This window comes from Ixodes scapularis, unplaced genomic scaffold (assembly GCF_016920785.2).
Source record: "Ixodes scapularis isolate PalLabHiFi unplaced genomic scaffold, ASM1692078v2 PGA_scaffold3__209_contigs__length_174095766, whole genome shotgun sequence".
NCBI lineage: Eukaryota > Metazoa > Arthropoda > Arachnida > Ixodida > Ixodidae > Ixodes > Ixodes scapularis.
Window position 1 is genome coordinate 98655461 of NW_024609868.1, and position 13123 is coordinate 98668583.

Here is a 13123-nt window from a genome sequence, read left to right on the forward strand (position 1 = left end):
GGGCAAACCCTAGCATGCCTCCAGTCAAGGGGTATGTCACCGGAGTCAATAGACTGTTGGAATATTCTACATAAAAGAGTACTAAAAACTGATTTGGTTAATTTGAGCAGTTTAGTTGATATATCGTCCGGGCCTGGGGCAGAATTATTGGGAAGGCTGTCGATCAGTTTCTCGATGCCAGGCAGGGTAATGGAAATAGAGTACATACTGGCTACGGTTGTATATTGAGGGATATGGTCGGGTAATGGAAAAGACTCTTCAGTGAAGACGTCGCCTAAATAAGAGTTGAGGCTCTCGCAGCTTTCTCTTTCCGAGAGTTCATTTCCGTCTGAGTCAAATATCTGGGGGGATGGTCTAATTTGCTTAGATTTTATAGTTGACCAGAATTTTTGGGGTTTGTTTTCAGTAAATTAAAGAGGTCGATATTAAAGAACTTGTGCTCAGCCTTCTTAATTTCGTATTTACATCTCGAAGCGCATTCTCGGTATTTAGACCACGCTGATTGGGTTCTAATTTGTTTTGCGCGGCTGTAGAGCCTTTGCTTTTTGCTCAGGAGCCGTTTGAGACTGACGGCGAACCAAGGTCGTTCAGTACATGACCTGATATGAACTCTGGGAACAAATGTATGCAAGGCTTCCATTAACGCGCTCCTGACCAGGGTCCAATTTTCGTCAACATTTCTATACTGCAAGCCATCCAGGAAGGTATGCCTGAAACGGGATAGATGCAGGAGGAGAGCATTCTGGTCGGCTCGTGGATAGCTGAACACAGTCTTAGTTAAAGGGCATGACTTACTGGTGGGTATTCACAGTTGAACGTGAATAGAAGAGTGATCACTAAGAGGCTCTAGGAGTTCGACAGCTGTGACACACTCAGGGTTGGTAGTAAGAAAGACGTCGAGAATTGCAGAAGCGCGAGTTGGTTCATTAATCATTTGGGACAGTGAGTACGGACTGCACAAATCAACAAAACCTCGGGCCTGAGCGGGAAGGCAGCGCCACGAGTCAAACGGCATGCGAGCAGGTACAACAGGCCAAGGGATTTCAGGGTAGTTAAAGTCTCCAGTGAGTATAAATACGTCTGTGGGATACATCTGCGCGAGTGATTCCAAACTTTTCTCAAGAAAGGATGGGAATCCAAGAAGATCGGGCGGCCTGTAACAGGCAATGAGCAGTACAAAGAACGAGGATATTCATTACCCTAGAATAAGCCAAGTAAAAAAACTTGCAGCCTTAAAAAAAAAAAAGAAACGTTATAACTATAATACGTTATGACGATAATACGTTACAACTATAAAACATTATAAACACTTACAACTTTTTTATTTGCGGGATCGTTCCAAACATTGAGGGCGTTAGCCAACGGTAACTATTATGCGTAATACAAGATGACCTGTATTATTGTTGATCTTCAAAAACATATCACGTCTGATTAATTGGCTTCAGTAAAAGTTAAAATAAACTATTTAATCGGTCCTCTTTCTTGAAGTACTTATTTTGATAAGGCATGAAACATACCAGTGCAGTGTACAAGGTGCCCGTAAATCCGATGGCAAAGCAGCAACACAGGAATGACACCTGAAATACTGCATAAACAAACGTTCATACTGGGGTATTGCTGGCAACCATACATTCAACAAAGCTGCAACAAAGTAACTCACTTGTTGCGACTGCCATTGCAGCTGAAAATATGACCACCGCTCCGAGGCTTTGCTGAAAAATATTTAATTAAATTCTTTAATTCAAACAACGTTGTCAGGAACGCCGTTTCCTTGTACGAGTTGTTCTGGCGAGCGAGCAATGAACGCCACTGTGACTTTCTTTACCGATCAGACTACGACAGGGATGTCTTACATTCAACTGAATGGTAGGTGACCCCCAATATTTTCTTAATGTAACAGTGGGTAGAACTGCAGTAATTCATTTTGTGTTTACTTCCATGGTTTCCGAAGACATATTCGAGGAGCTACTCTCGTCATATATTCGCCGCTCTAAAGATATATAACAACTTTCCTAGTAGTAGTCCGTTTTACAGGCGGAGAAAACTCTGTTTTCGTTTAAATAACCTCATTCCTCCATAGCGCGGTTCTCCTTCAAATACAAGCTAAATTAAATTCAATATTGGATTTAAAAGAAAGGCAAAACCTTGTAAGTAGCTACAGTGTTGTTATATTAGAGCAAATTAAAATAAAATTGTCTCCGAGCAACATCTTCCCCTAATGAGCTGATTGGGCAGAAATGTTCAGAAAGTGCAAAATTCTGGCATCAGTAAAAATTCTCGGTTTATGATACCTTCAATATCAACCTTTGTACAAACGAAAAATGAAAATTTTGTAGGATAGTTTTTGTGTCATACCGTTATAATGAAGTAAATTGCGCAGGCTGTCAGTGAGATTTTCCTTCCATATCGAGCACGCAGGTACTGTAGAAAAAGGACACATCACTCTTACTCATACTTACTTTGACGGCAGTGACATGAAGTATTATTCAGAAATATTGCTGGCTGTGCCTTCATTTATGCAGTCGGTGGTGTAGTACTCCTCAATCACTGTATATCTTCTTTTTAGAGTAACATAATACATTTTGTAAATAAGTACAGTCGCCGGCCAAATGAGCTCCCCCGGCCGAACGCCGACCGGATCAGCGAAAATCCCGCACGCGGCGCGTCGAGCGTTGCCGCACTTTGGGAGCCGGGGTATTGGGACCAAACCATTCCTTTATCAAAGGGGTGGACTCATAGCATTTATCGGGATTCCAGCCTTTAGAAGTGTGAATAAAAAAAAACATGGCCGATCAGAATTTCCGTTTTCGGGTTTCAGCCCTAAGTTTTCGGAGATGGTGTTATAACTGCTGATAAACTGGAGCTTGCTTCAGGCGTATAGATAAAGCAGCAGTGTTCGATCGATGTTTACAAATCTAGAAACCCTATGTTTGATATGATAATAGGCATGACAATCAGCATCCCTCGGCAAGCGAGAAGTGGCCGACCAGGAAGCCATCTGCAAAGTCATCGAGAAGAGAATTACCCTTGGCGAAGCAGCACGCTACTGAACGCATAACAATAGAGTCTCCTCGATAAAACGCGTCCATGAAAAGTTCCTGAATCTTTATTCAGCTTCGATATAAATCTTTTTTGTTGTTGTCTATTGCATATCCTTATAGATTAAATAAGTTATTTCAAAGACGCTTGTCACTGTTTAATCTTGGTTTAAGAACGGTTGCAAGAAAGGGGGCTTGTGCGTAGGATTACTCTTCGGGTAGAAGATATTTAAAATGACAAACCGGTTTTTCAAATAAAAAAGTAGCATACAACGTCAGAGATGTTAGGCAATGAAAAATTTCGATAAGCCGTTTGCGTTTACCTACAACCGGAAGCGGGATTGTAATCGGCCGTGCTTCAGATTTACGTTCCAAAACGCGGAATGCTATTAATTCCTGCGTCCACCCCTTTGATGACGGAATGGTTTGGTCTCAATAGCCTGGCCCCCAGAACGCGGCAACGCTCGACGCGCCGCATGCGGGATTTTCGCTGCTCCGGTCGGCGTTCGGCCGGGGGAGCTCATATGGCCGGCGACTGTACCAATGAAACTGCAAATTGACTGCATATTATTTCACTACATATGTTGCGTTTGCAGTTGGAAAGAACAAAACTACGGAGCACCACTGTGTGCAAAAGGAGGGCACCGACGTTTAAGATTGCTTGTGAGTGTGCGAAAATATCTCTTGTTGCATTTCTGGCACAACACTGCGACGGGAAAGCCGTATAAAAAACCCGGCCGTGTCTATTTCTTATATCTACAGACGTGTTTCTTTCTTCTTTTTTTCCCTCTAAACCATACCTTAATGTAAAATTGGAAAAAAAGTTTTCTTGAGAAACAGAGAAAAGTGTCATCTTTTTCAGTTGGTTTTACTTGTCTAGGTGCTTTCTTGTGACACGCGAGCTTTTACAAACAAATGGGAATACCAACTGTTAATACGTGGTCTTAGCTGAACACGAAAAAAATTAAAGACGTTTACAAATCTCTGTAACGCGAAATTAGAGCGCAGCTCTCGAGGAGGAGGAGAGGAGGGTACGAAAGGAAAGGAATGCCCCTCCTCCTTCTCCTCCGTACCCCATAATCCTCCCGTCGTCCTCGACTCCTCGCCCTCCCGTCATTTCCTCCTCGTTCTTCCTTCCTCTCCTACTCCTCCTCCCCTCCTACTCCTCCTCTCCCCTGCTCCTTCAACTTCTATACTCGTGCCCTCTCCTCCTACTCCTCCCCTATTCCTCTCCCTCGTTTCTTCCCCTTCCGTCCTCCTCCTCTCCCTCTCCTCCTCCTCTACTTCTTTCGTGATCATCCTCCTCTCTCCCTCCTCCCTCCTCTTTTTCCTTCTTCCTCCTCCTCGCCTCTTCTCCTACTCCCGTCCTCCTCTCCTCCTCCTCCCATCCTTCTCCTGTATCCTCCTCCTCGTTGGTCGAGCTCGCCGGAGCCCTGGGGCTCGACCTGCGAGCTCGCTCTCTGTTTACATCACGCGCGCCGGAGGGTGCGCGCTCCGTCTGCAGTTGGCTGCTTGCTGGGAGGCCCGGCTGGCCCGGGCGCGCACGGCCGCTTGCCTGAAGGCACCGTCGCGTGAGGTCACCACAGAACAATTGATCGAAGTCGATTTACGTTGCTTGAGTTCTTAGCACAAGAACCGATTGCCTGTTAGGAAAGAGATCAAGGAGTGGCGCTCCCTAGCAGCCACCTTGAGAACTAACGCTGCGTGGCAAACAAACGCTCCAACCGCAATTATTGCTACATTCGCTGCCATGAAAGACGACGCAAATAGGAGTCATCTAGTCCCCTCTTGCGTTGAATGTCTTCGAAGTCATATTGGAAGGCAAAACAAGCCCAAGTGCCGTAACGCGTCGGCGTGCCGTGCCAGCCGTGTCGCATCGGCCGCGCGCGCTGGATCGTATGTGGCCGCCGTGGCGTCTCTGTTGATGCGAAAGCATTTACTGTCCCATGGAGCGAAGCCGCGGCGTTGTCTGTAACCGTCCGCAGCGTAAGACCGACTCAATTCCCATTGGCCAAAAGCACAGCAACGCAGATGTTTCGTCACGAAAGTCGGCAACGTGCTCAAGAACAAAGCGGACGCGCCTTATAAGTAGAACACAAAGAAAATTACAGCAACACAGATGCATCGTTACGGAAGCCGTGGAGCCGGCGGTGTTCTCCGGGCCTGCGCAGTGGGGAGCGTGATGTCACCGCCGGAGCGCCGTGTGAAAAAAGGAAGATGCGGCACGCTGTTTGTAAGAATGCACTGCATGAAGGAATCCTTTCGCATTCTTACAGGTAAGCAGTCTGCACGCAAGCAATCTTAAGTGTCTCTGCCGAATTTGTTTATCTTAATGATTCAGAAAACACGCACTTCATTTTAAGTTACCCTGTCTCTTGCGACAATCTTGGAAGACATCAGGGAAGGCAAGCGGTGTCTCGTAGAAGGAGAGGACGCGCTCAACTACGATCATGTCATCGAGTGCAGCGTTGCACCAGAGCCAACGGTGGCCAATGCCCACATCGCTGCTCACAAGCTGCCATGAGGCAGGTAATATGTTACGTGGTCGTTACTTTACCGCCATGTACCAGTTGAGACGGTGTTACTCCTGTGGTCTCTTGCACCATCGTTTTGTAAGCAAACGTCACGTTAGGTAATACCTTGTCCCACGTGTCGTGCTCTACGTCGACATACATGGAGATCATGACGGCAATAATTTTATTTAGCCTTTCCGTTAGTCCATTCGTCTGCGTATGGTACTCAATGGTTCGACATTGGCGGCTGCTACAGAGTCGAAGGATTTCTTGTGTCAGCTGAGCCATGAACGATGATCCACGGCCTTTAACGAGAACTTCGGGAGCGCCGTGCGGCAGGACGAAGGACTCAATGAAATACTTGGCGACTTCCACAATAGTTCGTGAAGGAAGGGCTTTCGTTTAGGCGTACCGTGTCAGATAATCTGAGGCGACGATATTACAGCGGTTTTCTGACGTTGACGGTGGAAAATGGCCAAGTAGATCATTTTGATCTGCTGGAAGGGTGCACTTAACGCAGGAATTGGCTGCAGTAGACCAGCAGACCTCGTCGGAAATTTCTTGCGTCGCTGGCAGTTATGGCAAGATCAAGTATATAGGTGAACGGTGTTTAAGAGCTTGGGCCTGTAACACTTTTTACGAATACGAGCCAGCGTGTGACTGTAACGAAGGTGTCCGGCGTTCGAAGCGTCGTGGCAGGCTTAAAGAATCTCTCGAAAGTCGATCGGGACCGCCAGCAGCCAAGGCGAGTTGTCTCCGATGTTCTCTTTAAAGAGTACACCTTGTCGAATGACGAAGGTTGGCAGGGCTCATGAGCAACCACGTGGTATGGTACTCCCGCGCCCTTTCAGGAGCTCTATTAGTGCGCGCAGATCGGGATCGGCTCCTTGAAGTGCTGCCTAGTCGCTGACATTTATCGCGCCGTGAAAACTGCGTGTTCAGTGCGCCTAGGAAGCACTTGTCGTCATCGCCGTCACTGCTCTCGGGAGGACTCTCCAAAGGGGCTCTGGATAGGTAGTCGACGTCGCTGTGCTTGCGGCCTGACTTGTAAACCACGGTCATGTTGAACTCCTGTAGTCGAAGACTTCTTCCAGCGAGGCGTCCTAAAAGGTGCTTGAGGTTCGCAAGCCAGCAGAGCAAGTGGTAATCCGTGACTACGCGGAACGGGCTCCCATACAGGTACGGTCGAAACTTCGTAGTTTCCCAGACGACCACAATACATTATTTTTCAGTCGTGGAGTAATTTCTTTCCGCCTTGCACAGTGTCCGACCTGCGTAGGCGATGACTCGCTTGGTGCCTTTTTGCACTTGAACCAGTACCGCTCCAAAGCCTTCATTACTTGCGTCCGTGTGAATCTCGGTTTTCGCATCCTAATCGAAGTGTCCAAGAACAGGAGAAGTTAGGAGTCGTAGCTCCAGCTCGTCGAACGCCTGCTGCTACTCCTCCGCCCATTCGAACTTCTCGGCGTCCTTCGTGAGGTTTGTAAGCGGTGCAGAAATCCTTGCGAAATTTCGAATGAAGCTCCTATGGTAGGGACATAAGCCAAGCAATTCTTCGCGCGGCCTTCTTGTCTGTCAGCTCTGGAAATGCCGCGACGGCGTGAGTCTCCTCTGGGTCTGGGCAAAGGCCTTCGTTACTAACCACGTGGCCTAGGAACATCAGTTTGTCGTAGGCGAACCGACAGGTTGACGGCTTGAGGGTGAGTCCGGCGGTTCGCATAGCTTGGAGAACAGCTGGGGGTCGTCGCAAGTGCTCGTCAAAGTCGCCGGCAACCCTTTCGACGTCGCCGAGGTAGAAGACACAGCTCTGCCACTTCAGTCTTGCCAGTACGGTCTCCATGACAGGCTGGAAAGTTACTGGCGCCATGCATAGTCGGAAAACATCACCTTTAACTCGTATAACCTATCCGGCGTGACGAAAGCTGTCTTCTCCCGCTCCCGTTCCTCGACTTTGAACTGCCAGTAGCCGCTCTTCACGTCCATCGATGATAGTATTGAGAGTGGCGCAGCCGGTCTAACGTGTCGTCGATGGAAAGGGGGGGGGGGGGGGGAGTGGATAGACGCCTTTCTTTGCCACCGCGTTCAGCTGCCGGTAGTCGACGCAGAACCTAAGTGTTCCGTTCTTCTTAACCAGTAGGACTGGAGAGGCCCATGAACGGCTCGAAGGTTGGATTATGTCGTCGCTCAGCATCTCATGAACTTGCTTCTGCGTAGTGCTGACACGACAGTTTTCACTCGCGTGCCCCGCGGCGACGCGTACTTCGGTCCATGCTAGTGCGCATGCTCGGGGTTATCTTCAGTTCGAGAAAAGTGATAATAAAACACTTGGGTTCCAGAATCCGGTGTGGCTGGTCGCTCCTTCCCTGCGAGACATGGTGTCAGGAATGGGATCCGTCCCGGAGGAGCGACGCAGCGAGTGAGCCGTCGACGTGGCGCATCCTGCAACGCCCGCCATGGCAGACAAAGACGCTAAGCCTACGCAGAGGCTTCTTAATTTTCTCCCGCACGACGTCGTAGAAGCTTGTAGAAGCTTCTTAATTTTCTCCCGGACGACGTCCCGCATGATCTCGAGGATGTCCGTGGTGTTGCACCCGGAAGTCGAAAAGGCACCGACGCCCTGGGAAGTCCCTGGTAGTGTCTGGCGCGTACTAGTAGAGCACGTTTCATATTGGTCGCCTCCGTGGCGAACCCATTGACAGTTGTCGGGAGATTGCCGATGAGTCCGCCAAATATCTCGCGTTTCATACCACTCGCCAGGTGGGGCAGCTTCTTCTTCTCGGTAACCTGAGGATCGGCTTGGGCGCTCATGCGGAGAACATCCTCGACGAAGGTGGTGGTGTTCTCGTTTAGGGTTTGGGCTCTTGTTCAGGGCACATCTTCAGCCCTCTCACGTCCGGGTTGGCAGGCAAACGCCTTCCTCAGTTCTTGCGTGCACACCTCCCACGCCGTCATAGAAGCCTCGTGGTTTTCCATCCAGTGCCTCGCAGTTCCTTCTAGAGAGAAGTGGGTGTTCTGCAAGCAGTACTCAGCTGGCCACCCGTTATGGCGGGCCACAGGTTTATAGTTTTGCAGCCAACCCTCGATGTCCTCGTGGACTTCCCCGTGGAAAAGCGTCCGAGTCCTTGGTGTGACGGGTAGGTAGACAACGGCAGAGGCGGCGGTCGGAGTCGGCGAAAACTGGTTGTCCATTGTCGGCCTCGTTGGCTGCTTGATCCTGGGTGGCAAAAGACCGAATTCCGCGTGTAGGCCTTAGGTGCGGCGACTTCCTAATAGTTTCTTCGTCGGGTTGTCGTGGGCTTGCTGACAGACTTGCCAGTGGTGCCTCGGAGGGGTACGCTGCGGGACATGCGGTACCCCGCACCTCCACCAGAATGTCACAGGTGGTGACGAAACGAAAAATAAATAAACGGCATAAATAAATGTTTAATGGGGCAAACGTGTGGCCGAACCAAGAATGGGATAGAAGATAACAGCAGAGCGTCGTGGGCGTCAAAGTTGGCGTAACAGCAGGATCGAACACTGGTCAAGGCTGACCCCGGCTTGCCACGCGGAGCACCTTTTGTACCGGCGTGGGTTTCTGGAACATTCGGCCTAGAACGTTCGGCGCGTAGAACATTCGTAACTCGATGAGACGAGAAAGTTCTCGAACTTGCGAGAACGAAAAGTAGAACGAATAAATAAAAGAACATTCCGCTACCTGGAATCGAACGCAGATCTTCCGCGTAAAAGTCAAGCGTGGTAACCATTCGGTTATGCACGCTCTCTCTCTGCGACGCGCCTAGCAAAATACCCGGTTCGAAAGCTGTCTTTGAGCATTGTGGTACGCAGCAAGTGCGCACCATATCGCTAGAAACAAATGTTCAGCGGGCGGGGAAACGATGCGTCGAACGCTAGGCGAGTGCTAGCGTCGGAGTTGTTTGACACAGCGATTGTTCGTGGTGATAATAAAGATAATGAAACTGCGCCCCCCCGTAGTTCAATCTCCTCGCCAATAATGCTCAATTGCTTTTGCAGCAACCGCGGCCACTAAAACTGTACAGTTGTGCATGAGAAGAAGTGTACATGATAATCGCTGATGACATTAGTGCTGAAAAGAATTACTTTTTTTTTTACTTTTGTTTTTGCGAAAATCTTAGCTTTGACTGGCGACACCTTATTGTACGCTCTTTGTAGCACAGAGCAAGATATATTGGTGTAAAGTTCACAACTCTCTGGGATCTAAGGTGTGTCCCATTAGTGTTTTCTGACGTTGCTGGACCCGGATATTTCTCTTGTGAAATGTGGTTTGTTGATCAAAAAGAACGTTGCTCTAGTTCTCAATAAAATTCATGTTTATTCAGCTAGATGCGTTATTTAAACAAAAATAATGCGTTTGACAGATGTTGCATTTCCTTCTATGCTATCCACAAATGTTCGACACAAGCTAAATTAAATATTTTTTTTTATATATTTGATAAGACAGTCATCTATTCTTAACACAGCCGCAGAACGTTTCTAGACTGTACTGCTTGATAATTTCCGCACATGTGAATAAGTTGTAGCTATAGATTTCATAACGAAATGTCAAGAACTGCACCCTTTAAAGGGATACCACAACGAAATTTAGGCGCTCATTATTTGGTCTATATATGTTCAAAGGAGCAGCATCACATCGAACATACCAATAGCTTGTTAAAAAAGCCACGAAAAGGAATTCTAAAACGAATTAAACGATTAGCAAAGAACACCTGGTGATGTCGCTAACGCCTCGCTTGTAATGGTCGTCTAGGAACCTTGACAGCTAGTAACGGAGGTTGTCTCGCCTCCGGGACGACGAGAGGAGAGGGGCAGGAGGAACTCCTCTCTTCCCGAGAATGCCTTTTGTGTGTCGCAGAAGTCGCCATTGTCCCCCTACAAGATTACAGAAGATGAACCCGCCACTCAAAACTCGTACAAAAGAAGCCGCTTCGGTGGCTGGAACGATTACGCCATCCTCTCAACGTCAGCCTCGCCGTAGCTTTGCTCGTCCTGAGACGACCTACGTCACAATTGCGTTGGATGACACGTGGTCTCCGCTGGGCCTTCTCCGAGCGCTTGCCAGAGTGGGCCGTTTATAACGAAAAATACAGCCACCAGGCTCGAAAAACAAACGTGCGATTGTAAATTACGGATATTGTGGATCATATTCAACCTATTTTTGAACACGACGGGAATATTTCAAATTTCATTGAAGTATCCCTTTAATCTTTATTATCCTATTCGTTTTAGAGCGCGCCTCAGAAGCGCCCGGTTCCGGCTTGAGCGGTTTCGGAGTCGGCGTCGCCGTCGGCGTAACGGCTCGTTGCATTATGGGCTGTTTCCCATAATGACGTCACACGTGACGTCACGTGTGACGTCACGAGAGTCACGAGGGACGTCACTCATGGCGTCACGGTGCGCTGAATTTTGGCTAAATTTCCCCACTAAATCTAGTTTAAAAATTTCCCTACTTGATTTAGCGAAAAAAATGTCCCGCTAAATCTAGCGGAAAACTTTTCCCGCTACATTTGGCGAAAAAACATTCGCCACCAAATTTAGCAAAAAAAAAAAATTCCGCGCTAAATTTAGCAGGAAATGTTTTCGCTAATTTAGTGGGAAATTTAACGACAATTTCCCGCAAAGCGGGAGGGGCGCATTAGTGAAAGATGGGAGGGTACGAATGTGGAGGAGGGGCATACCCTTCTTTTCGTATCCCCCCCTCCTTCCCCTCAAAAGGTGCGCTCTAATTCGGCGTTACACGGGAATGGTAAACATTTTTTCATTTTTTTAATCACGATTAAGTATGAACATACACATTTCAATTATTTTAGAACTAATTACCTAGAATAAACGAAGTATTAGATGAGGAATTGGTTGAATTTATTTTCTATAACAAAGACCCCGAATTTGACAAGCATTAGATTCTAGCAGGTCACCACAAGGCCGTCATCTAAAACGCATTATATCTTACTAGACTGCTCACTTTTCGAAATATGATCGAAAACGTGTCCGGAACTTTGGCGTCGGCTTCCTTCAAAGGATACCTAACAGACTCTCCACGTTCGTATTGAAAATGAAGAGCATTGTGGATTTCGTACAGAAATAACTGAATGTCCCAGGTAGCACGTCAGAGAAACGTCCAACTTGGCACGAGGTCGGCAAACCCAGGCGCCCAACTTGGGCGCTTATGCCGTTTTGCTTTAGAGTTTAGTTATTGCCAGAGAGATTTTTTTTGTGTGTGTGTGTGTGTCTGTGGCTTGTGTTAACTCGCGACATAATTGCTAGGGTCCCAGATTGAGCCAAAATTTCCACGTATGAACCAAAGAAATAGAAATGAAGCATACATGGGGTACTTGTTTGGCATTATAGGCCCATTCATCTTTTTGTTTGGCATTATAGGCCCATTCACTCATTCATCTTTTTGGGCGATTTAGCCCCAAGAATGCCAGATGACAGACATATATTGTCAGCAGTAAAGCGTAACGTTGGCACATGGTTTGGCAGATTAGGGCAAATATACCAATACTCTGGCTAAAAACAATGTTAGGTCTTATTCCACCCTGGCTTTTTTGGGCTTTTTAAGACCTTAAATTCACAGAGAAAGACAAAATTTTCCGACGAAAGGAACTGCGTTACTTGTGCTTGACGTTCTGCCTTACCTCAAAAAGGGAGGTGATCTTCAGTCGGTAGAGTACGGGGATGATGATGTGAACAGTGATGGGGAGACACAACGTGACCGTGATAAAAGACCAGGCCATGTGGACTCCATACGCGTAGTAGTGGGCAATGAAGGCAATGAGGCTCGCCGACGACAACAGAGACGCAAACGCGGATAGGGCCAGTGGTATTGACGCCAGATTACGGCTTCCCAAGAATACTTCATCTACACTCAGGGGGCCGGTTCTCCTAAGAGAGAAGAAGACTCCAGGGCCGAGTGTCCCAAGAATGAGAATTCCAAATATAGCGTACTCGCTGACATGGGACATGATTTTTCGTGCCTGCAAGCCCAAGGGCTATGATAGAAGTGTGCCGGCAAACGTTTTATTTGAATGTTAGTTGATATCGTCTCATTTCGCTGTCTGCCGCACGCATCCGGTGTACCGGTACGGTACACGCGCGAAAGAAAAGCATTTCATCTGTGTGAATGACCTTTCTTTTCATTGTTTGTTATGTTAAGTTTTCGCAAACTATTTACGAGTGAAGTTCGGTACATTTGTGTTGAACACGGGAATATATTTTCTTCTTTAAATAAGTTTTTATTTCTGCAGCCGCAACTTTTTTTTACATGCATAGATACGCGTTGACCATTAAAATATTTTAACAGTTAAACATGGTGCATATGTAAAACCAGGACGGTGAGCGGCCGTTAATCACTTTCCACCCCTTTATAGACGTTTTCTATCTTCTATATATGTCAGTCACGTGGGTTCCGCATATGGTATCCGGAACTAAAAAATAATAAACCATTTCAGCTTGGAATATGCGAGAAGATAGAGGTGAGGCCAAAACAAGACTGTGTAACAATCACGTATTCTTCGTGAACACCTTCCAGTGGCGTGGAGAGATCAAAGCGAT

The 13123-nt window shown here is 47.4% G+C and overlaps 1 protein-coding gene across 1 annotated transcript in view; it reads right to left on the bottom strand.

The window, feature by feature from the left end:
- The window catches only part of LOC8043514 (sodium-coupled monocarboxylate transporter 2), a 93758-nt gene extending 81224 nt beyond the window's left edge, over nucleotides 1-12534 (bottom strand). Inside the window, exons 1-4 of the mRNA XM_042292809.1 lie at nucleotides 12208-12534; nucleotides 2356-2421; nucleotides 1661-1712; nucleotides 1518-1585 (exon numbers count right to left, since the gene is read on the bottom strand). Of these exons, the coding sequence (XP_042148743.1) occupies nucleotides 1518-1585; nucleotides 1661-1712; nucleotides 2356-2421; nucleotides 12208-12534 (513 nt within the window). The remainder of the gene's footprint in view (nucleotides 1-1517; nucleotides 1586-1660; nucleotides 1713-2355; nucleotides 2422-12207) is intronic.
- Nucleotides 12535-13123: the final 589 nt, after the last annotated feature.